This window comes from Podarcis tiliguerta, assembly GCF_965153285.1.
Source record: "Podarcis tiliguerta genome assembly, chromosome: 3".
Taxonomy (NCBI): domain Eukaryota; kingdom Metazoa; phylum Chordata; class Lepidosauria; order Squamata; family Lacertidae; genus Podarcis; species Podarcis tiliguerta.
Genome location: NC_139536.1, coordinates 15232027 through 15258999, shown reverse-complemented (window position 1 = coordinate 15258999; position 26973 = coordinate 15232027). Strand labels below are relative to the sequence as shown.

Sequence of the window (26973 nt, the reverse complement as noted above, 5' to 3'; positions counted from 1 at the left end):
TGTTTAAACTGAGCTACCAAAACGATCACAAATGGCTAATTTAGAAGCTGTCAAAGCAAGTTTCTAAACATGAGGGTGCTTTTGGGGTTCTATTTTCATTGAGTATCCCTTATAAAGAGTTTCAGTAACAGTTTCAGTAACTTACAAATTACAAATGAGCATAATTCAACATACCTTTCATTGTCACATTGACTCCAGAGGCTAGAAATAAACCTCCAAACCGGTTATTGAAAATCTGATTGCCTTCTAAAGTTGCAGTTGCATGATTTGTTATTTCAATACCTTAAATTAGAGGGGGAAAGGTTAGTTTAGCAGAAAATGTGACATATTTAGCTGTCGCAACAATTTTTTTGACTCTTCTGGTACTATCCAAAGAGAAATGGTATATTAGTTAATTAGCAGAAACTGCACTCTTAAAAAAGTATTAAAATGCTATTTGTCTCAGTTACTTGCTACTTGAATGATTATAAACTTTGGAGTTTTCATCTAGAGCAGGCTGCATACTAGACGGGAAAACCACCAGCTAGGAACGTCTCAGTCTTAGATGAAGCTTCAGTTTATTGGCCCTCAAATCAATTACCACAGACCCTGCATGACCCCACACCCCACAGTTTCATGCAGATGTTTAATAGTATGGGGAACAGAATCAGTTCCCATACTGGAGAATCAGGGGGCCGAACAATCTCCCTTGGGGGCCGAACAATTCTGGAACTGGCTGTCCAAGTAGAATCAGAACCACTGCAATATGGTGCCCCCAATCCGCAACTCAGCCGGTTATTCCAGGAGGATTCCAAATCTGACGGTATTGAAAGATGCCAAGATCATTGCATTCTCTGTCTCTCCCAACACAAGTCATCATACAGGGTGGCGACCAAGGCAGTTTCTAAGCCAAAAGTAGGCCTGAATCTTGATTGAACTGGACTTAAAAATGTTGACAACCACCCTCTCAAGGAGACATCTGCCGCTGGCCTAAAACGTAAGTCAGGTTTCTTCAAGAATGGTCTTATCGCCGCCACCTCTCAAAGCAAAGCATGAATTATTAGCCTGGCCCCACCCACTGTCTCCTTCTTGCCTGATTTTATAGGCTAACAGTAGCTGCACAAACTGACAAAGCACCCTGTACACGTTCTTGGGCCAAAGCAACTGAAACCTACCCAACAACAGCCGACAAGTGTTCCTTACACCTCTGTAGCACTTGCTCCAAAGGGGGAGTCCGGATCGCACCAGATCCAAGCAATTTTATGCTCGTAACACCTCGCTAGAGCCTGTAAGTATAGGCCCATGGCTATTTGGAACAACTCCACTGAATGACAAACAGAGGAAGCAATGGAGGTGAAGTACGCTTTCTTCACTCAGATCCGGCAGTGAACCCATGTTTGACTGCATTTGTTGGGGAGTTTTTCTCCCCCTGTGCTCATCACCTCGCAAGCTTGCTTCATTGTTACAGCTCCAGGATATATCATGGAGCTGTTTGTATTGTGGCATGTTACTCCATGTTGTCTCTGCCTAGCAAAGACGCTTTTTTCTTTAAGATTTAATGTGAGTGGGGAAGCAAAGATGCATCGCCACCATGCTTGCAGTGGCCAGAGTTATCCCTTGAATGGTTAAAATAATAATAAAATTATCACATCTGAAGGCAGCCCTGTATCAGGAAGTTTTTAACGCTCAATGTTTTACTACGTTTTTATATATGCTGTAAACTTCCCAGAGTGGCTGTGGAAACCCAGCCAGATGGGTGGGGTATAAAATTATTATTATTATTATTATGCCACAGAGGGCTGTGCAAAGTGATGACTGGAAATGGGTCAAACAATAATTAATGAGAGTGCTTTGTAGAATAACACCTTGGGCAGATACTATAGTCCTATGAAAAATTACAGGCTGCCTTGAAGTGATCACTGAAGTCAATCCTTCCTAAAAATTCTGCTTTTCTATGGCCCTTAACCATTGGTAAAAAATAAATGATAATGCACAGAGAAAAAATGAAATGTAACTAACAAGGCCTATGCATTATATACAAATGCTTGACATGGTTTAAGGTGGGAGGAGGAAGAAATACGCTGAATGTATGAAAAGTTATAACTTTTAAGGAAAAATAGACACAAAGCTTTACATTTTTATGAAAGTTTTGAAATATAAAGGAGGTTTCAAAATGATTTAAATAAAGTCTCAATCTCCAACAGTGAAAGAAAGAGTTGCCTATTAAATTACTAATTCAGCAATTCACTTCTGGCAAAATGTGGTCTCTCTTCCTCCTTTCCAAAATGTTGGCCATTTAAAACATGGGTGGCCTGGCTAACCAGTAGTTTTTAAGGGAGAAAAAAGAAAACCACCACTGATATTTTGGACAATATTCACTGGTGAATACTTGGACAAAGTTCACTGGTGATTTTAAGACATTATGAAATATCAGAATATTTGCAAATGACTGAACAGTCCTAGATCTGAGGTCTTAACACTATTCTGAGATAAAGACAATATAAATCAAATACAAACCAGCAGCAAATCCATCAAATATTCTATTTTTTCTTAACACAGGATGACTATTTGTGCTGATAAGGACCCCAGCTTGTGCATTCCTAAAGATATCATTCTCTTCAAGGAGACCTAAGACAGAACAAAAATAATCAGTCTGAAATTTGTTTTGTTCACAAGCACAGAAAATAAATAAATACTGAGTACAGTAATTGTTCCGGGTGATGGTAGATATATATTGCTTTTTAACACGTGGAATATAGACATATTCAAATATTAACACTGTATTTTTCACTCTATAAGATGCACCAGACCACAAGACGCAGCTAGTTTTTGGAGGAGGAAAACAAGAAAAAAAATATTCTGAATCTCAGAAGCCAGAACAGCAAGAGGGATCACTGCACAGTGAAAGCAGCAATCCCTCTTGCTGTTCTGGCTTCTGGGATAGCTGCGCAGCCTGCCTTCGCTCCATAAGACGCACACACATTTTCCCTTACTTTTTAGAAGAGAGTCTTATAGAGCAAAAAATACGGTAAATGTTTTCTGCAGAAAGTGGGAATTAGCTGAGCTCCAACAGCTATTTGAATTAGAAAAATGTAGCTTGGTTATCTGAACAGGAAGAAAGGGTTTTACATATTCTTTCTTCAACCACAATTTGAAACTCTCAGAAAAGGCCACAGTTTAGCTAGTGAAATTTTGATCCTGCAATGCAGACATATTCTTGGTGGCTAAATAGAGAATTACTGCTCCTTTTTATATTAAATATGACTAAACAGCTTCTCAGAGGATCAAAATATGGTCACAGTGACAGTTGATTAAAGAGAACAAAGACTTCATTTTATTTTTAAAAAGACATCACTCTGGCTAAAAGTAAACATGATAAAAGTGAGTGGACTAGTACCTCTGCCCCCATTAAATATACAGATGCCTCCATCTCTTCCATCATGGATTTTGTTTCTTCTTAATGTGGGATTGCTGTCTGTCTTAATCCAAACTCCAGCCATTGCGTTATCAAAAATTTCATTGTCTTCTATAAAGCCGAGCCCTTTCAAACATAAAATAAAACATCAAGATTTTGCATTAGGGTGAAACAGCCTCATATTTTAAATTATAAGAATGAAGTAGAGGGGAAGCTTACCAGAATTATAAACAAGAATCCCACCATTCTGGCCTCCCCAAATTTTGTTGCGCCTAATTTTGGGGTTGCTTCCAGTTCTGTACATAAGCAAACAAAGAGGTTACTCAGAAATAGCTTATTATTTTGTACATGTGACATGAACTACATTTGATTATTTAAAAACCATTATCAGCATTGTACAATCAAGAAATATTTAAGTACCTGCATGCTAAGCCTAGAGTACGCCAGGCACTCATACATTTCTTCCTATACCTTCCCCTCTCACCATGTATAGAAAACAATCCCTGAGACCACGAGATCCCTGTTTAGCTGAATGCAGACTCTCTCCTATGCTATGAACCAAATCCAGACTCACAAAGTAATGTTCTGGCAGATAAAGGTTCTGAAAGTATGTACATGGCTGTACCAGATGTTCTCTTCTTTTTATTTTTTAAATACTGAAGGGGGAGCTTAAATTCTTAATTAAGGTGCAATTTTTTTCTTGGCTAGCATTCCCACACCCTTATAATATTACCCACTCCTTTTCAATATCACTGGAAATAATTGTGAACCCTTTTAGTCTCAACCCTCGGGTACCTATCATCTGAACACATCTAGTATATCTTTATACTGTAGTATAAAGAACAATGAATATAATGGGGCTTATATGTCTACAATTAATTTTTTATGGCACCTCTCATGTTCTAAAGTGACTCTATACCACACCCTGAAAAGTTGAGAAACTGAAGAGTATTTTTAGCGATGGAAAAAATCTTTCAAGTATGCTCTATGATGAAAGTTAAGAAACTGCTTGTGTGAACGGAAGGAGTTTGCCATTCTTTTTTATCAGCCTGCAGCTCTTCACTGTGTTTAAAAGGGAAGGGAAAATATAATTCATATGACACACTTGGTTAACTAAGTGTGTTTTTATTTTTTGATGAAAACCAAGAACTCTGTAAAATGAACTCCTATTTTGCAGATAGAAAAATGAGGATAAAAGACAGGGACTTACTCTGAGGTCATCCAATAAAGGCTTGACAAACGTTAGATCAGAACAGGGGTTGCTAACCTCCTTGGCTTGGGGTTGCACTCACTCGTGGCCAGCTCTCTAGGTGTGACCACCCAACATTCATTCTCCCTTATATGCCCACAGAGGTAGCTTAATTATCACACCATCCCTTCTCCTCAAATGATTCTTCTGATGACCAGGAACGGGGTGATTTGTATCCTTGCCAGGGCACTGGACTCTATCCACTCCAGTGCTGGCATCTTAGGAGTTCAGAGGAAATTGCTTTTCCACTCCTGGAACAGAATCTGTCTCCCAGGCCAAATACAAAACTAGTCATTGAAAGACATGGGTCTGACGCTTCCAACAATTTCAAGCCCAAGATGAGAGCTACTACAGTGGTGCCCCGCAAGACGAAAGGGTTTTCCGTTTGCAGAGGCGCTTCGCAAGATGAATTTCCCTATGGGCTTGCTTCGCAAGACAAAAAATGACGAAAATTTTCGGGGGTTTTTTTTGCTCCAAAACCCCTTATTTTGAATCGCTAGCTGCTAAAAGCATTTTAGCAGCAAAACCGCTAATCCCCCACCCCTTAAAAAGCCGTTTATAGCCCTTAAAATGTCAATAGCGCTAATAGCGCTACTCCGTCAATGGGCTTGCTTTGCAAGACGAAAAAACCCGCGGAACGGATTCTTTTCGTCTTGCGAGGCACCACTGTACCACATAATAATCCTGCAGGTGGACAGGAAAGGAAAACAGCCAAATCTAAAGTAACATATGTACTGCAATTGTTAAGATGGTGAGAAACGTTGACAGTTCACTGACTTAAGACAACTGGTTTATATATGAAAAACATTTTGAAGCAAAACAAATGAAGATATACTTTACCTGATTTGAACCCCTGAGTACATATGGTTATAGATATCATTGTCCTCCAGCACTCCATGTCCATTGTCATAGAAATAAACACCAACCTGGAGCATTAAAGAGACATTGGGAAATGGTAAATTAATTTTTATATCATGGCAATTTAAAGCCATGATTTAAACCGGAAAGAAAAGAGGTTGATTAAATCAAGTATCTCACTAATACTACTTCATGTATTTCGAGAACAATAGTGTAAATCTGACTACTAAAACCGGTAAAATAGTTTTATTTACACTGTTTTATTTGTATAACAACATTATATAACAACATCTTTGTTACTCTGTATACATTTTGCATGCTTTCCTTTTTTTTTAACCTGTAGAGAGATTATATTTAAAATATTCCTATACAGGGTCTTTCATGATTATGACCAGCATCCCATACATGAGACTTAGTAAAGTTAAATATGGGACGATAGGAACCAACACACTGAGGATTTTTTTTTTCTTGTTCCCAGTGTTGCTCCTTTCTGCTTATTGAGCAAATAAGAACAGTTTATTTTCATCAGGTAAAAATGAAATGCCTGTGTTTGGGAGGCATAGTGTAAATATTCATATCTGAGAAATGATCAAACTGGTTTTTCAATTAGAAAGAAAAGCCTCATTCAACATGAATCTAATACGGATACCAATTCAGTTTAGATTGTGATTAACTGCAGAGCTAACATGCTTACATCCACATTACTTAACAGTGGCTTAACAGAATACTGGGTTGTATTGTTATATCTATTCATATACTGCTGAATGCCAAAATGGTTTCTAAACCGTTTACAAAACAAAAATAACCTACTGTACAACACTGTTAAAATACAGAATTGAAAATACATCACATTTAAAATACACAAACAGTGCCATTAAACAAAATAAATGTCCATGATTGAAATATGCAATGAAACAATCCCAAACAGCTGCATCTTCTGGAGCCAGAATGCCAACACAGATGGGGCCGACCACATTTCAGCATTCCCTAACACTGCGGCCACCTGTGAAATAGCCCCCTCTGTGTCACCACAAGCCAATCACCAGGGTGCGTCGAGAATAGCAGGATTCCACACCTGTTGAATTTCATGCCCTTTCTGGGCAATGGGGGGGAAGCCAGTCTTTCTGGGTGACCTGGTCCAGAGTCTTTAAAGGTTTTATATCTAAGTAACAAGAGCTTAAAACTTGCTCAGTGGCTAATAGGCAGACAGGGCAAAGTCCCTTAGCACTGGCATGGTATGTGCCTGGTAAGCAGCCCCACTCACCAGGTGGGCTGCAGCATCCTGCATCAGCTGCAGCCTCCACACCAGTTGTAAGAGAAGCTCCACACAGGGCATGACAGGAGTATAAATGTTAGGCTACCAGTGCATGAATCACAGAGGCCAAGCTATCTGTGTCTAGGAAAGGACACAGTTGACATACCAACCAAGGCTGGTGATAGGTGTTCTTCACAATGGAGGTTCCAAGAGGCCTTCTAAACAGTGTGCCTGTTCTTTCAGAGGGAGTGCAAATATATCTAGAGCAGGTTAAGCCCCAATACTTGGACCTGGGAATCACCCACAGTGTCTTTGTCTAATATCCAACTAAGTCAAACTCAAGACAAAAGTCCACCGAAACGAATGGACTTGACTGACTCAAGAACATTTATTTCACTGGGTCTGCTCTAAGTAGGACTTAAGTGGATGCAACCGCTAGTATTTTCACTTTTTAAGAAACCATGCAATTTGGAATGCAAAAAATCCAAATGTTATTTCTTTAAATTTCACATTTTTTAAAAAAAATCCAGCCATCTGGTAAAGAGTTTGAAATCAGCATTACTGCCAACCACATAGTAAGGTGGGACGTACCTGTTTACCACTATGTATTCTATTTCTTCTCAGCACTGGCGTGCTTCCTGTTGTCACCCAGACTCCAGCCAAGGTATTACTGTAAACTTCGTTTTCTTCAATCACACCTTGGCCTTTTTCATGCTGAAAGCAAAACAAAAACTGGTAAACAAAAGCAGGACCTGCAAAAAAAAAGTTTATTTTTAAATGTTCCTAGCTCCTTTGTCAGCTGCAGCCCTGTTCCTTCAACTCTCTTTGTAGCCAGTTAATTTTTCTTTTCCAACTGTAACTCACCATTCGGTGGTTACTGAGCATGCTTACTTAGTCCTCACTGGGGTGTTTGGGGATCACCCCTTAATTTTAAAAAAAGTTTTGTTTGTTTTTTTACTTTTGCAACCCTCAAAGTTATACCAAGCATGCAGATATTTCCCACTAGTTCCTTAACGACATGTTTTTGCCTACAATCTCGGCAGCCCTCTCCATCTTAGTTTACTATTAGAAGAGTGAATCTGCTTCAATGCTTTAATTTATCAAGATCACAGTTAGCCAATGTTGGGAAATATGAATGTAAGAGCAACCCTGCTGGATCAGACCGAAAGCCCATCTGGTCCAGGATCCTGTTCTCATAGAAGCCAGAGCCAGATGCCGGGTGAAGCCTGCAAGCAGGTCCCAAGCGCAACACTCATCATCAGCACCTCCCAGCAACTGATATAGAGGCATATTGCCTCTGCCAGTGGAGATAGAATATAGCCTTACCCTCCATGAATTTTTAAAACCCTCTTTTAAATGCTTTCATATATAGCATAAGAAAGAAAAGTGTAATATCAGCAATCTAAATTATGCAGGTTGACAATCAGGCTCTAACCTCAATTTGTGGCCTAATCATGACTTCTTCATTTTGGTGAGACTTAAAGTGTCCTAGTAACACAAGACAAGTTTTCAAACGTTTAGAGGTTAAAGATGCCAAACTGCCAACACTTTCAAGCAAACATTTTTAAAAAACCCTTCCAGATTAATATGTTTAACAAGCTTTCCCTTCCAGGTTCTTTACCCAACCACACGTTTACATTCCACATTTTGAATGCCTGAAAAGGGCTCTAGCGAAAATATTTCTGAGTTGAGTTCACATCAAAACCACACAGAGATGCTCACCACATAAATACCGCCATGTTGGCCATCATGAATCTTGTTGTGTCGAACAATGGGACAGCTGTTAGTCCGAATCTGTATCCCCGCTAATGCATTTCCTGTTAAAAGAGGTTAAGTATGAATAAAAATGTGGCACAAGGACACAAGGAGTATCAAATGCAGCAAAGCAAATATTCATTTTTTTACCATATATGTCATTTCCTTCAATAAGGCCTCTTCCATCACCAAATATGTAGACTCCACCTTGATTCCCATTGAAAATTGCATTACCCCTAAGGTGCAAAAGCCAGAGAAAACAGAAGTTGTCAAGCACCACATAATCTAAATGTACATAGGCTATACAGTATACACAGAACTGTGGCTTCTAAATGGAAGACTAATTCATTTTTATTACACATAACACTGCTCTTTACTCTTAACAGCTTAGAATGGTTTCTATGACGTTCCCAGGTAGTCCCCATCTAGAAAGCTTATGAGGCTGGACTTGCATGATGGCTTAGAAATCAGATGATCCTCAAATATCAGTGGCAACACACACTACAATGCCATCCATGTTTCCTTTGATGAGCCTCTGATATTTCCTCTGAATGCAGGACTTGCATTTGGTGCCTTCTAAATTTGATTCCAAATACAGGACCTGCTGGAATAGGGTCAGAGCTCTCAAGTAGAGCCAAGCCCTAGCAAAAAATAAGGCTTGAATTCTTCTTTTGGCTGGAATCTTTGGTAGCCACAGCTTGAATTCAAGCTAGGGCTACAGAAGAAGAATCCAGAGAGCACTCAAAGAGTGCACTGCTGATTCTTCAATTGAAGTTGAATTACCTGATGTCATATGATACCAGGTGACTGACAGGTGGTGACGCTACCCATTTGTCAAAAATGGCCCACAGAGGGTGGGCCAGTCCCCACTTATGTCCAAGGGCTTGAGAATCTAGGCCAAAATACAGACAGATACCTTATTGTTGGGTCACTGTTTGAAGTAATCCATACACCTGCAAAATTGTTTGCATAGATCTTATTTTCTATAAATTGTCCTCTTCCTTTTTCATGAACATAGATTCCTCCAGTTTGACCATGGTGGATTTCACAACGAACTACTGTAGGGTTGGCATAAGCTTTCACTTCAAAACCTGCTATTCTATTTCTATGTATGTTGCAGCTTTCAAAATAACCCTGAAAACAAGGAAGAAAATGGGGAGTGGTAAGGAAACATAATTGGTTGGGTGTCTTCCCCCCCCCCCCCAGCTACCTGACATTATAATAAAGATGGTACTGCACAAAAATACATTTAGACTGTTTTATTATTTCTTTAAAACTGCAAGTGCTCATGTTGGCTTACAGAGTAATTTTTAAGAGACAGGACCACATGCTCCATCTGAACAACTGTAAAAGCACTTCAAGTATTGCACTAGAAAACAGGCCCATTTCTTTGGTTGCAGAGTTGGACATAACACAAGCACACTGTTTAAGTGTAACATAACCACAAACTATGATTTAGCACAGACTTTTCCAACCTCATGTCCCCAGTTGTTGTTGTTTTTTATACTACCCTTCATGCCTGATGGCTGGCCGTGTTAGCTGCGAACGGTGTGAGTTATACGGCTCACATGCTACCCCATCTGTAACAACTATGGGATAAGAAGGTTTTAGAATGAAGCTGTGTGCTTTTCAAACCCTACACTGTGGTTAATCTTCCCTATAGTTACCGTATTTTTCGCTCTATAAGACGCACTAGACCACAAGATGCACCTAGTTTTTGGAGGAGGAAAACAAGAAAAAAAATATTCTGAATCTCAGAAGCCAGTACAGCAAGAGGGATCGCTACGCAGTGAAAGCACCAATCCCTCTTGCTGTTCTGGCTTCTGGGATAGCTGCGCAGCCTGCATTCACTCCATAAGCCGCACACACATTTCCCCTTACTTTTTAGGAGGGAAAAAGTGAGTCTTATAGAGCAAAAAATACGGTAATAAAAGCAAGCCAGTTTAATGAGCTGTGGCTTTAGATTGCCTTATTTCTACTAGCCACAGATTAACCAGAGAATCATAGAATTGTAGTTGGAAGGAGGATCATCTGAGGAACATCTAGTCCAACCCACTGCAATGCAGGAATATGCAGCTGCCCCATATGAGGATCAAACCTGCAGCCTTGGCTTTATTAGCATCACGCTCTAACCAGCTGAGCTATCCAGGTGTCTCTGGTCTTAGACCACACAGCAATAGGAGGTTAATCTAAAATGGAACTGAAGGCTTTTGAATTATTGTGGTTGGTTTGAAGCAGGAGGGGACGGAAGACTCACCAAGACTCATCCTCATAATCCGAAACTATGGCTTAGTGTTAGTTAAATCTGAACCAACCTAGAGTCTTGCAGAGAATTGTCAATGCCAAGGCCACATTCTCACATTAAAGTTCAGTGTTACAAAGTCAACACCGGGTGATTCTGCCACATTGATGCCTCATGGCAAACATCTTCTTTCACATGGGGCAATTGCCATTGTACACAGATCCAAGGCGGAGCTTTCTAAAACCCGATTGTACAGGAAAGTGGCTGCTGAGTAACAACAATGCTGTAGTGACACATAAGAGGTCTTTTTGGCTCTGGTGGCAAAAAAAGGAGCTGTAAATTGTAAGGAGAATTCAGAGGACTAAATTGAAACTCAGTGTAGCCATGGTGGTTCCTCTGTTATCGCCTCTCTCATAATTTCTAGTTACTATTTTTATTTGAAGTTGTTTGTGTTATATTTTATACTGTTTGTGATTGAATGGATTTGTCATGGCCTTTGGCTAGTAAAATAAACTTTAACAAAACTAAAACAAATAATAATATGTCAAGTATATCCTGCAAATGTAAATCAGCCCTAACAAGTACTAACGCAAACACTGGAAAACAATAATTTCAGAACAAAGCAGCATGTGAAGGGCAAGCTGAAAATAAAACATCAAGAATCTCCACGTAATTGGAATTCTTTTCCCAGTTTTTGAAATATGTTGTGGAAAGGAGCTTAATGTAATGCACCAACCAAAGATTGAGGGAAGAAAAATGATCTTGTGATCATCATTGTTGAAGATGTATGAAGAGACAGTGATGGATAGAAGACACTTTTCCATATCAATCCTACACCTAACCTCCAAATCCAATTATAAAACCTAGCCTGCGGGGCGGGAATGTCAGAATTTCAGTGGCCTGCTTTTGAGGAGGTATTGTCCTTCTGCTTTAGTACCAATTTTTTGGTACCTATTGTGCCAAGCGGCTGACGTACATGAAGCAGCTGAAACACCCATTCTAAACCCTGGTTTAAAAAGGAACGGTAGCCAGCACTTGTGACAATGTAGCACTTCACCAAAGATTATGCTAATAAAGCAATGGAGGCAGGCATTCACATGGGTGAGGGAACCTGCTGCACATTCCCAGTCTTCTAACCAGGCATTACTTCTGCTCTGGGTCTCAATAGTCTCCAATGTACATTATTTACTTGAGGGCCATGCAAAAGAGAAACCATCACACGGGAAACAGGTGGACAAAAACAAGCAGCTTTAACACCCACAAAAATTCACTTTCCCCACAGAAATATGCACACCCCACCCACCCCATAAGCTCCCCTCAAAAGGAAAAGTATACATTACCATGCCGTGGTCAAACGTGAAAACACCAACATCGCGCCCATGGTGAATATGATTCCTTCTAATAATAGGGTTTCCGTGGTTTTTGACCCAAATCCCAGCTAATGCATTATTGGAGATCTCATTGTCCTCATATATTCCCTAAAATATCAGAAAATAGTGTAAATTGAAGATGGATCAGGCAATTTTATTTTTTCAAGGTGGAAAAAATGGGACGGGGGGAATGGGAAAGAGTGTTCACCTGTGCGTGATCTGTAATGTAGAGACCAACATTTTCACAATCACTGATGTTGCAATGCTTGATAGTGGGACAAGCTCCTTGACCACTAACACAGACTGCAGAACCAACTGAAGAGGAAAGAACATTTACATTTTAAAACTGGAATTAGATCTGCCTTCATAAGAGACCTACAACTTGCATCATCCACTAAAAATGATAAAAGAAAATGAAGTAACTTGGAAACACTGAACGAACTTGGCTAGGTTCTTGCCAATTATCTTGGCTTAACCTTTCAGGATAAACTAGATAGTAGGGGCATGAAATGGCTTCAGATGAATCCTGAGCCAAAGCAGAGGGCTTAGGATGACTTGTGTTGCCCCAAGCCAGCTAATTCATTACCTCGCTTGCTTACACTTACACCATGTGAACAGACCCACAGAGAAACAGGGAGTTGGGGAGTTGGGGACTGAGTTTGCAGCATCCTGGTCCTTGCCTGGTTTGCTCTTCAAGTGAGCGTGTGTGTGTGTGTGTGTGAGAGAGAGAGAGAGAGAGAGAGAGAGAGAGAGAGCGCGTGCGTGTTACAACAGCTGTTTGACCTGTGTATCATCTAGCTGCAAGTAGGAGTGTTTGTGCAGATGCAGGTGTGGTCTAGGGCCTGTGGAGTTCTTCCTTAGTGGAATAACAGGGGGAGAGGCAGGGGGAGGAGAGTAGCTAGGAGATTTAACGTCTCCTTCTGATGGTGTGGGACATGTGCAGTACTGGGTTCTTAGTTTAGTATTCTGTGGTCCAATCCCCTAGCTGCATATTGGGTGAATGGTGGTGGGTTAATGATTCTGGGAGGGCAGGTAGAAGGGAGTGGTCAAGATGCCTCCCAATTCCAGTAGTGATGGGCAGGAGAAGGCACGGTTGGATGGCTGATCACCATCAGGGGCAGATTCCTAGTTGTTTGGTCTCCAGCCCTTGTGCATCTTGTACACCTGTTACTTCATGACAGTTTTAACAGAGAAATTACTAACCTGTACAAGTACTTCGAATAATACAATGGTCTATTATTGGGCTGCAGTTAACTGTAATCTCTAAGCAGTGGTGAGCATTGTGATGTTGTGCAGATTTATCATCAGGGTTAAACTGAAAGTAAATACAATAAAACTCGTTACAAGCCATCCATTTCTTTCAACTCAAGTAATTTCAACTTAAGTGCTTGCTCCCATGTTTCTTACCCTGATTGTCATATAACCAACGTAAGCATCCTCAGACCCCTCCATGAAGACAAAGGTTGAATCTCTTGTGTTTTCTATAATGACCTTATCTGCCACTTTCCCGGGTGCTGGCGGGGGAAACAATAATAAAGCTGAAGGTTGAAAATGCACAGCATATTTCCAATACAACCTACAATTACGTTGTTCCAGCAATAAGCTTTATACTTCCATTGTGACTCAGGATAACAGCTCTGGCTCTTTAAGTACAGACATTCAGTCTCAGATTCATTCAGTAAGTTCATTTTACAAGAAATAGAAGGATCTTTCTGTTAAGTTTTCTCAAAGTCCAATTCTCAACAGACCAACTCCCAGGTTTTAGATGGAAACATTTCTTCAGTTAAAAGCTAATAGAATTAATAAAGTGTCAACTGTGATTTCTAGAACAATCATTATGTATTTACTGAAGAATCTGCTTTAATGCTATACTTTAAATTAGACTCATAGAATTATGGAGTGGGAAGGGACCTTGGTGAGAGCGCCAAATCCTGACCACTAAACCAGGGGTTGGCAACCTAAGGCCCATGGGCCACAAGCAGCCCACGGGGGTTGTTTAACTGGCCCACGAATCAAGCCACCCACTTGGTGAGCCCCTGCGCGCTGCAGTAAACCAGAATAGCGGGACAGGGACTTGCTTCCGCGGTGCCGGAAATCGCATCTGCACATGCGCAGGAGCCGGAAATCGTGGGAACACGCGCTTACAATCCAGCCCTCAGAGGGATCTCCACTGGAGTGATCCGGCCCAGGCGAGGTAAACCATGCCGACCCCTGCACTAGACCATCAGGGATGTGCAGGGAAGGGACCTTGGTGGTCATCTAGTCCAATCCCTGCTCAATGCAGAATACTACTAAAGCATCCCTCACAGACAACAGATCCCTGTTTCTATTTATAACTATGAAGCTAAAATATTAGCTTTATTGAATAAACTGCAAGACATTTAGTTCTAGTTAATGGCTCTTTATTTCTCCAAAACCTTTTTACACATCTTTTCACCACTACTTTTTTTAAAGGCAGTTTACAACAAATGAACACCAACATTTACTAGTATCCAAATTAGTGTAAACCAATATACAGTCGTACTGAGGTTGCTGAACGCCTTGGAACTCGTACATTTCGTCTCCCGAATAATCAAAAACCGGAAGTGAGTATTCCGGATTTCAAATGATTTTCGGATGCTGAATGTCTGGCATGGCTTCCGACTGGCTGCAGTCAAATGGACTTCCAGAATGCATTCTGTTCCAGAACCAAGGCACGACTGTATTGAGTTGGTTGAAGAAGTCAGATGTTTTTTCAAGAACACGTGTGCTATTCTTAAGAAGCCAGCAGGGGGAGCAGAAAGCCACAATCCAACATTCTCATCTTGATGGCGAAGTGCAAGTTTGCAACTTAAGTACAGTATCTGTCAGAATGAAAGGCCCTACAAGCTAGATTCAGTATAGAAAATATTTATTTCATGCAGCTTTAGAATTTCTCCTCTTAATACTTGTGAGCAAAGTGGTTATAGTCAATCCAAACAAGATGTAAATACTGTTGATTGCCCCAGATGAGTGGTATCCAACTTGTTTTGGAGGGGGCTGAACTTCCCCCAAGAGACAAACAAAATTTGGACATAATTTGTTTACAGGAAACCCACATTACAAGATTACACACACACAAAAATTTAATGAATAAAAGATTGGGCCAAGAATTTATTTCTTCTGACAAAGTCAAAAAAAGAGGAGTGGTTTTCTACATCAAAGATAAACGGAATCCAAAAATTGCTTTCAAAGATGAGGAAGGAAGATATATCGCAGTTGAAATTTCAGCACAAGGCGAGAAATTTTTGGTATTAGGAATCTATGCTCCTAATGATGGCAAAGCGGAATTTTTTAAGAACCTGGAAGCAAGTCTGCTGGAATACTTGGATTATAAAATTATTTTGATGGGGGATTTGAATGGCGTTGCATCTACATTGATGGACAGAACTCAGAGATCCAAGGTTACGAGCTTGCAGCCAGTATTGTTGCTGAAAGGGTATGTGGTCTCAAAGCACCTCGCATCATCTTAGGCTGACCTACCAACTGCATCTTGTAACAACTTGCTTGGTTTACTGTGGCTGCACTGCCTCTGAACATGGTCCAGAAAGTTCAGATTATCAGACACAGAGCAGGAAAGCTGGTCAATACGCTCATCTTACACAACTACTTGTCGTTTGCACTGGCTTCCAGTTCATTTCTGGGCCAAATACAAAGTTATGGGGTTACCTCTGCTCACAAATACCTGCACAGATCCTAAGACCATCTTCAGAGGCCCTTGTTGAAGTGTCCCTGCTGCTCAAGGCAAGGCACATAGCTAGCAAAGAGAACTTTTCAGTGGAAGCTCACCTGACAGTGTGATCTTTTTGGTGTGTGGTGAAGGCATTTTTATTTCGCTAGGCACCATTTGAATGATTTTAGACCTTGGGCCCTACTGGCTTTATTCTGACATTGTTTTAATCAGTGTTTTTCTGTTCATGTTACGATTATTTTTATTTTATGGTTTAAAAATATTGTGCACACTTTCTAGAAAAATGCTGCAAATAAATAAAGCAGAACAAGCTAACTACTTTAAATAGCTGGTTAAAAGGGAATAGGCATGCACACCACACAGACACCAACTAATAGGAAAAAAGAAATCAAATACTATAGTTCTCTCTCAAAGAATGAGCTCTTTAACTGACAAGCTAAGAGAGAAGTGAGCAAAGATACCTGCCACTCTCCACCTACCCCTTATTTCTGGGCAGCATGGCTGGGCTCCAGATTCGTGGAGAATCACAGCCCTGCTGCCACAGTAGTTAGTTCCTGTACGCCTGCTGTCATCTAACTGAAAGAGTATTTTCTTTTGATTAACATTGTTTATCTGCAAGTAATTGCTCTAGTAATTATATATCTTTCTACAGCATTAGATACACACCTTATGTATCATCACCACAGACAGAAGAACAAACACATTCATTAGCTGTAGATTGGCATTCATTCTGTCTGGGCAATTGTTCTGTAGTTTGTGACCTTTACCTAAGCAGAAACAAGTCAGCTGCACCATTCAGGGCTGAGAGCGAGTTTTCACCATGATCTTTGGGGCTAAACAAGTTGGGGCTAACCTGCTGGGAGCTGGAAGGGATCTGCCCTGCCTCTTTCCACCTGCCTTGGGGTGGGGCCTGACTGGCTCCATAAAGGACTGTTGCTGCTGCTTGGTAGAGAGGGTTCCTTTTTAAAATTGTTTTTATTTTTTATGTCATTGTAAATTGATTTCCCCCCCCCATTTGGTTGTGTACCTTTTGATGTGTTTTATTTATTGTTTATGACTTTTGTTATGTCGGTAATTATGTAAATCTTTTCATGTTGTAAGCCGCCTTGAGCATTGTTCTAACTATGGAAAGGCAACATACAAATAAAACGATGATGATGATGAAGAACTACAGCATGACATAAAGGAAGTCCCATAAGTTGATACGCAAAGTGACAGGCTGTATAATGATGATGATAATGATAATAATAATCATCAATAATCAATAATGATAATCAATAATGACGATGATGATGATGATAATAATAATAATTTATTATTTATACCCCGCCCATCTGGCTGAGTTTCCCCAGCCACTCTGGGCGGCTTCCAACGAAATATTAAAATACCATAGTCTATTAAACATTAAAAGCTTCCCAAAACAGGGCTGCCTTCAGATGTCTTCTAAAAGTCTGGTAGTTGTTGTTCTCTTTGGCATCTGGTGGGAGAGCGTTCCACAGGGCGGGTGCCACTACTGAGAAGGCCCTCTGCCTGGTTCCCTGTAACCTGCCTTCTCGCAGCGAGGGAACTGCCAGAAGGCCCTCGGCAATGGACCTCAGTGTCCTGGCAGAATGATGGGGGTGGAGACGCTTTTTCAGGTATACTGGACCAAAGCCATTTAGGGCTTTAAAGGTCAGCACCAACACTTTGAATTGTGCTTGGAAACCTACTGGGAGCCAATGTAGGTCTTTCAAGACCGGTGTTAGTGGTCTCGGTGGCCGCTCCCAGTCCACCAGTCTAGCTGCCGCATTCTGGATTAGTTGTAGTTTCCGGGTCACCTTCAAAGGTAGCCCCAAATAGAGTGCATTGCAGTAGTCCAAGCAAGAGATAACTAGAGCATGCACCACTCTGGCGAGACAGTCCATGGGCAGGTAGGGTCTCAGCCTGCGTACCAGATGGAGCTTATACAGCTGCCCTGGACACAGAATTTACCTGTGCCTCCTGGGCTGCGCACCTGGTCCTTCAGGGCCACAGTTATCCCATTCAGGACCAGGGAGATTTAATACAGATCTTGGGAGATTATATCTTTTTATTTGGGCAGTAGGTAATTTGAAGATGCTCTTCCCCTCCCTCCAAAAAAATCCAATAAAAAGTGCTCTGTGAAACAATAGAGTACAATGGAGTCACATCACCCATGTTTCCTTTTCTTTCCCTGCTATCCAGAAACATTCAAGAGAAGAAGAAGAAGAGTTTGGATTTGATATCCCGCCTTTCACTCCCTTTAAGGAGTCTCAAAGCAGCTAACATTCTCCTTTCCCTTCCTCCCCCACAACAAACACTCTGTGAGGTGAGTGGGGCTGAGAGACTTCAAAGAAGTGTGACTGGCCCAAGGTCACCCAGCAGCTGCATGTGGAGGAGCGGAGATGCGAACCCGGTTCCCCAGACTTACGAGACTACCGCTCTTAACCACTACACCACACTGGAACAGAACTTTATCTACTGATACTAGGATGCCTTTCAAAGTAAATACCTGCACCAATCATGGTGATTGGAGATTCAATGTATATCCACTCATCCGTGTATATGCCAGAATGAACAAAGATAAGTCCATCAAAGTGAGCTTCTTGAACCCCACCTAATGCATCTTCAATTGTGTCATAATACTAGAAGAAAAGAAGAAGCAGTTGTAAGACAAATAGCCACAGGAAAGGCATGTCAATATTCACTTGAAGCGATTCGGAAAAACTTACCAACATGTTTTCTCTTCCTTTATATCTTGCTGGGTTACTGTAGAAATGTTCAGCAAATCCTGGCTTTACATGAGCTCCTTTATACTGAAAATGGAGGGGGAAACATTTTGAGGTAAGCCTACAATGAAGCACGACCTATGGGTTACATTTTAAAAAGAGAAACAGACAGCACACACAAGTGCAGCATTGCAAAGCTCCTCAAAAGAGTTCGGAGCACTGATATTAACCATGCTCAGTAGGTGGATCTGGAGTCCAAGATCTGTCGCTTGCTTCAGGTATAACTGAAAAAGCTGCACCTTTGCCAACAGAAAGGAAACTGAATCTTATTGAAGACTTTGCCTTCCAATCAAATCTGTAACCCTGAGCTAAGTTATTTTCCTCAGTTTCTACACCTCATTCCAGAAGATGACAAACGTCCAAGAACTACATTGCTAAAAAGCAGCATGGGGCGTACACAACACAGCAAAAATGTAGCTCCACCATGTTTTGTAGATTACAAGACTGCAGCAATCTTGGCACATCCTCATTTTCCTTCAGATACTTTGTTGTACTTGATTCAAAACTCATCTCCTCATTCAGTGATTTAAATGACTTCTGTCCCAGAAATTATGCTTGATTGTAATTATAGACAAACTTAGTTACAGTCTGTATTCTGTCTCACCTTCCCACAATGACTCTGGACAGTGGTGGCAGTGTTCTACACTAAGTCTGAACCACTCATGGTGCTAAGTCAGACAGCACAACAAGTCATCCTCTTGCTTGTTTCATCCGCAGTACAGTTGCACCAGGAGTGCCCCAGAAACTTTTGACCAGCATGCAATTCATTTACATAAAACCATAGTTTGTTTTTAAACTATGTTTACTATGACATGAGAATCAGGTCAATGCCTCGTTCACGAGGAGAAATCTTGCTAAGGACAGTTGCACTGCTGAAGAATGAGGAGTCTTATGACAGAAGAGTAAAAAAGTGGAAGAACAAGAGAAGATGAATTTGCATGGGAGAATTAAGGTCAGATTAGAATGAGGAAGTATAGTTGGCAGAGAGCTGGGGAACCTTAAATGTAAATAATTTGAGGTGCTGATTTTTAAGAAGAGACTGAATTGAGATCTCAGTGAAGACACTCTAACTGAAGTGGGAAAAGATTCCGAAAAAAAGAAGAAATCCAAATGCTCACCAGGCCATAAGGAGGAAAAGGGGGAATTACCACATACCTCCCCCCCCTTCACCCTCTTCAGCATTTGAAACATTCTCAAACAACATGAAATACAATGAGGAAGCTTTTAAAAAGGCATTCATACCAGTTGCTGAAAGCTTTCTTTCCAGGGATTTGGGTGTTCATACTCTTCTGGATTTATCTGATAAAATTTACCAGGTTCAGGGTGCATCATTGGACGTGTATACTCAAATACTTCCATGTAGAGTCGTTTCCTAAACAAAGACACCCAGAACAGAAGTGTGAATAGACTTTAACAGAACAAAGGTATAAACTGGATGGATCAAAAATTACGTTTATAAAATTGGAAACTTGAAAGTGGTACTTTCAGAAATGTTCAAGCTATTGCTAACTGTCTATTTCCCATTGAACACAGCAGACAAGCAAAGAGAGTTGCCTATTTTAAACATGTTTGGGAATTATCACTTAAGATAAAAACATAGTTATTAAGAGTAACAATGTTTCCAGATGTGCACTGTTATTTGGGTAAGTGTCTAGGTGTGAGCAAAGTTTTAAACATGCGCTTAACAGCATAGAAGGATTTTGCTGAACAGCGTCAAATTTAGCACCATTTCTCACTCTTTGCAACTTTTTAACAGGAATAACAACATCCTTATATAAAAACAAACGATGTGCTCCATCTGGCATCCTTAACTTTATCCAGAGATACTTGACCAAGCCATGTACTCGGGATGGGGCATCAGTGGCCCTCCAGGTATAGTTTAACTCCCATCAGCTTCAGCCAACATGGTCCATGGTTAAGGAAGATGGGAAGATGGGAGCTGTAGTCCAGCAACATCTAGAGTGCCATAAGTTCCCCATCACTGCCATATATTAAGCACATATATAATGGTATATGAAGGAGTGCATTCTGCAAGAATAAATGCCTAGGCATGCTCCTTAGCTGCTATTTGGAAACTACCCGCCTCCCGCAATCAAGGTCTGAACAGCAGCCCCAACCGCACACCTTGGCATTCTATCCCACATGTGGCCTGGCTTGCTATGTGCTGGAATTCCTTAAGCTTGTAAGACTGGTACCTTTCTTACCATTTTAGGGACAAGGTGAAATCTGTCTTATTACCCCAGGCTTTTAGAGGCCTCTGATCTATGTTTTAATCTGCTCACCATTTTTGTGTTTTGTTTTAATGGCCCCTGGTTTGTAAATTTTATCTTTATCCTCCCTGTTACTGTTTTTATTATGCTGCTTTATTCAATTCTTAGTTACCTCGAACCATTCATAAATTGGAGGGTGTAAATCCTAAGACAAGTGTTTCTTTGATGAGATAAGCAGGCTTTGACTGTTGGGTGGGAGGTGTCCCATTTTTAGAATGTTCTATTCATCAGCCTGTCTCCATCAGTAAAATCCAAGTGTTAAAGAGATTGATGTATTTTAAATTTACTTGAACAAGCATGCCTGATTCTAGACTTTTAGAGGGAAGAAGTTGGCAAGGAGTTGCATGGTAGCAGTAAGAAACGTAAAGCATATATATGGCTGGTATTATTTACAAGGCTTGGAGCATAATTGGGGGTACTGAAAAACCTGAGCCAAGCAAAACAAACAAGCAAAAATCCACTTTGTGAATGGGAACATATGGCAAACAACATCTGCATATTTTTAAGTGTATTTCAACAATTATGCAGGCACAAATCAATTGTGCCACCTGCAAGCAAGAGAAGACTTGTCTCCATCATGGGCCGAGTGAATTTCACCTGCTCATCTTCAAAGGGTGAAGGGCAAGACCAAGGCTGACCAAGGACTGGGGCAGGGAATATCACCTTTATAATCCTGGCACCAGAGGGACACCAGGCTATTTCTGTTCCTGATGCCAGGCTTGAACTGTAACTTTTATTACATCTTTTGTAAGATGCTTTGAGAGCCTCTTCAGAATTTAATGTAAGATGTAAAGTATTCTAAATAAACATTTTTTTTTTTTTGTAAGATGGCAGATTGCAAGAAGAACTCTATATAACCAGAATCCAAACAGGAGGCACAAGCTACAGAAAAATAATAGTGCAACTTCGGGTGAGCGCAACAGAAATGTAATTCAAGTACCTGCTTTCGTTCAAAATAATTAGAAAACATATTCATGAATTCAATTTTTCTATTGTGTATGGCTTATATAACATACTTCAGGATAATCAAAAATACCTTTTCACTTACCACAAAATTGGATCATTAGCCAGCTCACTGAAGCGCTTACATACACAAGCTGCTCTACAAAGATCTTGCTCCAACAAGTATGAGAAGATTTTCAGAACCACTTCATCGGGCAACTTCTCTTGAAGATATTGTTCTGCAGGTGCTGCTATTAAATATAAAACATGAATAACATGACTGATGTTCACAACCTGTCTGGGGTATTTCCACCAAAATACATCATGGACTTTCTGTCTCTCAAAAATCAAGTGAATTACCTGAAACAGATTTACTTAGGCAGAAGTTTGACAAAAATCAATGTTATTCAAGTTTTCCATTTAAATATACACATTTCATTTTCTAAAGAAAGTTAGGTTTGCAAGCTTTAATCAGTTTGGTAAATCAATCAATAAAAGTTTAACAGCACATTTCTATCCTCTCATTACTGCAACTGGATAAGGATGTGCCAGAACATATCACTGCTGTAGTAGATTTACACTTGTATGGAGATATACTGCAGAACTCTATACTAACGTATACAGGCAATGAATGATACGCGTCTGACACGTGACTGCTACATCACGTATTGCAACAACCTGGAAGTGGCTGGCAAAGGGGGCAGAACAGGTTGGAGCAGGCTTGTGTGCACTCAGCCAACGCATGTGGGGATCAGAAATATAACTCCCATGCAAACCGATCATTGCCTGTACTTATGTCAGTGGAACACTGCTGCCGCAAGAGGCAAAATAAGAAGCAGGATGAACATGAAAATTTAAGAAGAGTCTGCTGAATCAGGTCAGTGGTCCAGCATCCTGTTCTCACAGTGGTCAATCATATGGCTATGGGAAACCTGCCTAGCAGGACCTGAGCACAAGAGCACTCTCCCCTCCTGCAGTTTCCAGCAAATGGTATCAGTGGCTAGGAGCCACTGATAGCCCTCTCCTCCACAAATGTTGAATCCTCTTTTAAAGCCATCCTAGTTAGTTGCCATCAATGCTTCCTGTGTTAAGTGAATTCCACAGTTTAACTATGGGCTGTGCGGAAAAGTTTTTTGTCTGTCCTAAACCCTCCAATACTCAGCTTCATTGGATGCCCCTGTTTGGCATCCGTCCGTCTTGGGAAGCAAAGGGAGAGTGTACCTCTGGGGGTGAAGTTCACACTTTATTTTAAGGATGGCTTCATTTCCTGTCTTTGGATTAATATTTCCCCAGTAAAAAAACAAAACTGATTTAACTTTATGTATGCTGTACTGAGTACAATTACAGATGTAAATTAGAATTCACGTTAGTTTTTCTACCCCTCAGTTCACTCCTTCTCAACATCTGCAAACAGGTCAAGGGACTGGGCTAAAAAGCAATGAGGGTATGCTGTGATGTCTAGGCTGATATTTAGTGAGCCTAGATGAATGTAAAAAATTTAGCATGGGTCAAATCTGATTATTTTGCCTATTCAATTTTAAATATGTATGTGCAAAAGATTCAGAAACTACAATGATGGAGAATGGAAGTGAAAGGGCAGTATTGTGTATTTTGGCCTTACACTCTAGCTTACGTTTCCTCAAACGTGGCCCTCCAGATGTTTCTGGCCTACAACTCCCATGATCCCTAGCTAGTGGTCAGGGATGATGGGAATTGTAGTCTCAAAACATCTGGATGGCCAAGTTTGAGGAAGCCTGCTCTAGCTACTCCCTGAAGTCTCTCAACTGTGATCTCTCCCTCTTTTTTTAAAAAAGAATACATGTTAGCCTTCACAGTGGGATGTTTCCTGTCTCCATAGCAACTGAAGGTAGACAGGTTCTACAGCTCGAAGGATAGACTAAAGAACTGTTCCTTATGAAGAACGTCACTTTTTTCTAACTACATATATTTACGCGTAAACTCAAGGAAACTGAGTTTAAAAGAAATTAAACATATACAAGTAGGACCTATTGTTCCTATTATTTAATGAAAAGAATATGCTTTGCAGGAGGATTGCAAATTCTAATCATCACCATCCTAGTTAGCAATATGCTTTTAAGGAGTTATTGGCATGGCTGTCAGGAATACACAATATTAAATACTTCTGAGGGTGGGAAAGAAAATCACAAATATGGCAAGAATTAGGTTATTCATAGAAGTACTTATTACAGGAGTGTGATTGAGATACAACTTTTAATAATTTACCTCCACTGTAGAATTCTACTTAATTTTTCAAATGCCATTTATTTTAGCTGAACACTAACTAATTCACATGTGTAGGAAAAGACTATCACTGTGTCCCTCTGCTATACTTGCAGCAGCAACCATCAGATCAGTGTTAGAAACTGAGATATGAAAGCCAGGAGCTAAATGACACCTTAGACCCACCCCCCTAATATTCTTAAGAGAGTCTCTTCTCCAGTCTTCAGAGAGTGGCTGGAAGTGGGGAAGCAGAAAAAGGTCCTCCTTTCCTTCCACTCTCCAGACAAGCCCTAGATTCTCCCCACACCCCTTTATAAATATAAATAAGATATAAATATATCTTTTTGGCACCACAATTAACAGGTATTACAGGCCTGTACAACTGATGACAGAGACACCTTGAGTGTCCAGTTCGCAAACAAATTTTGGAGTGGGATCACTGAAGGCCACTGAAGCCTTCAATGATCCCACTCCAAAATTTGTTTCGATTTTAAACATCACTGTGAGAGTCTGATGTAGGTAACACTTTAACAAGCACTACTTAAACCATCATAACTAACTGGCTAGTATATTTCAAATTAAAAGCACATCATACGTTAAAAGTACATTAAACAAGACAACTAAAACCTGAACAAAACTTGTAGAGTTTAAAAGAATACAAAGAAAGTTTTCAGGTCCCCAATCCATGCACGTTTTACTTGGGAAGAAACCCCATTGAACTCGGTTGGGATTTAATTCCAGGTAACAGGCAGATCCAGATCAGGGTTGAAAGCAACCATTTTTTCCTAAATGATGCCTAAACTGCTTCTTTTGTGCTTATATACTGCATTTTATTGTATTACAGTTTCTTAACATTGTAAAGCACAGTGCATTACAGTTGCTAAACAAACAGAAAAATCATTAAGTGGTCCACCAAGATGCTCAGCAGTTTTCAAATGGACTCTGGATGGGAAGTTCTCCTTCCATATCCCACAAGTGTGAAATTCCACCAAAGGTTTAAATTCTCCTTACCCAGCCCCTTACTGGAGCCTCCCCTTCTGGACTGAAGATGAGAGAGAAACGCAAAAACAAACAGGCTATCACACTGCATGCTCTCTTTCTCTGCAAGCAGTCACCGGATTTCTCCTCCTCTTCTTCTCCTCTCCTCTCCAGATACCCCCCTCCTTTGCAGAGTGTCCCTGACATTTTCAGAATTTGCTCCAGGAGCAGACAAGCCCATTCCTCCAGCAGTTTCAAGGAGGACTGACAGGGATGGGAGGGAGTGTTTCACAATTCACTTGAGGAAAGAGCCAGGCCAGGCAGTGTGAACTTTGCTCCCTGTCCGTTTTCAGTGGATGAGATGATGATGGGAACGGGATGGAGGGAAAAGATAGCTGTATTCCTAGCCTAAGGGCAGCCGATCTGAGGGAAACGCTGCCTTTCTGCAAGGCCAGCTGAGAGGCAGCACCTAATAGCTTGCCAGATGCTGCAGCGATCTCTTGGAACTCTAGTGGGAAGGAATTTCTCCTCCCACACCCTCAGTGCCAGTTTCAATCTTAAATCTTAGGTGCAGTACTGCGCTCAGAAACTGCTAGCACTAATGAAATTTCCTGTCACAAAACGTGCCTAGAACAAAGGGAGCTTCAAACGTTGCTTTAGATGTCCTGCAAGACTTATCCTTTCCCCAGGCTTTCTCTGACCAGCAAGGCCAGGTCCTGTTTTATATGCCAGAATCCCCTGAATCCCTGTTTTATTTGTTTTCATATGCCTTTATGCTGCTGTTTTATTGGTTTTAGGTTGTGTTTTATTTATTTTTTAAATAAATATTGCACACAGCTTACAGATTTTTAAATATTAAGCTGTTTATAAATGCTTTCAAATAAATAAAGATTATTACCACCTGAGATTGCAGAGGGAGTATCATGTTTGGTCACTCTCCTACATAAATCAACTCACTCACTACAAGTCAAAAGTAAGTATGTCAAGGCAGTGGCCGAACTAAAACATTTCACCTCAACATACTAGTTTTCCATGTGTATGGATTTTCCTCACAAAGGGGTTCCCTGACAACCTGCAGTGTCAAACAGCACAGTTCACATTTATTTTAGTGTGACAGCTGCCTGGACTCAGACCTCTTTCCTAACCCTGAGTTACATACGGAGTCAAGCTATGTAGTTTCACTTCCAGAACTAAGGCCAGCTGTGGGCAGATGGACATGGCTTGGGGAAAACTGTCTTGCAGGTCAAATTAGGACCCCTGCCAGATCAAATAAGGCTAGTGAGCCTGAGATCTAAAGGTTTGCTGTTACACTCCCTGTTAGAGACAGCTAAAGCAATTAAATATCATCAAGCCTCTTAGCATAATCCAAAATGTTTCTGATCATCCAAACAGGGACAAAGTTATTTGTGAAGGTGCAGTGGAATACAGTAACTGATCAAAGGACCATAGGTAAAATGACACATGCCAGAAACACTTGCAGAGGGACACCATGTAAAATAATGACAGAATGTCTGAGCAGCGATGGAGGAGCTGGAAAGCTCAGTCATATGGGTGGGGTATAAATAATAAAATAATTTATTATTATTATTATAATCACCGTCATTGTCTTTAAGGAACAAGATATAATGGTCATAACACAAATCTTGTATATTTCATTCATTCATTGCTTTTATAGTCATCCTTTTTCTCCGAGGCACTCAAGGTGGCATACACGGTTCTCCCAATCCTTATCTATTCCCACATCACATAACAACCCTGTGAGAAATACAGCTCGTATTGGAAGGGGTAATCTCTGAGTCACACAGTACAGGTTGTGAAAGGTTTTACAAGTCACCAGCCCCTTGAACGGGGTCCACCTACCCAGAAGTGTGCAGGCAGGAAAAGTAGCTACCCAAAGACACCACTTTTAATGGTGTGTAGAAAT

The 26973-nt window shown here is 40.7% G+C and overlaps 1 protein-coding gene across 5 annotated transcripts in view; it reads right to left on the bottom strand.

Annotated features, from left to right (window-relative positions):
- The window catches only part of FBXO11 (F-box protein 11), a 69199-nt gene that overhangs the window by 2272 nt on the left and 39954 nt on the right, over positions 1-26973 (bottom strand). For 3 of the 5 annotated variants that reach the window (XM_083432855.1, XM_083432853.1, XM_083432857.1), the window contains exons 4-20: positions 21937-22081; positions 19861-19990; positions 18562-18645; positions 18342-18474; positions 13531-13637; positions 13327-13438; positions 12332-12438; positions 12094-12231; positions 9428-9645; positions 8662-8747; positions 8479-8573; positions 7348-7470; positions 5484-5569; positions 3614-3690; positions 3377-3520; positions 2497-2607; positions 175-282 (exon numbers count right to left, since the gene is read on the bottom strand). In XM_083432855.1, coding sequence (XP_083288981.1) covers positions 175-282; positions 2497-2607; positions 3377-3520; positions 3614-3690; positions 5484-5569; positions 7348-7470; positions 8479-8573; positions 8662-8747; positions 9428-9645; positions 12094-12231; positions 12332-12438; positions 13327-13438; positions 13531-13637; positions 18342-18474; positions 18562-18645; positions 19861-19990; positions 21937-22081 — 2004 coding nt within the window. The remainder of the gene's footprint in view (positions 1-174; positions 283-2496; positions 2608-3376; positions 3521-3613; positions 3691-5483; positions 5570-7347; positions 7471-8478; positions 8574-8661; positions 8748-9427; positions 9646-12093; positions 12232-12331; positions 12439-13326; positions 13439-13530; positions 13638-18341; positions 18475-18561; positions 18646-19860; positions 19991-21936; positions 22082-26973) is intronic. The other 2 variants (XM_083432856.1, XM_083432854.1) reach the window with 1 other exon arrangement.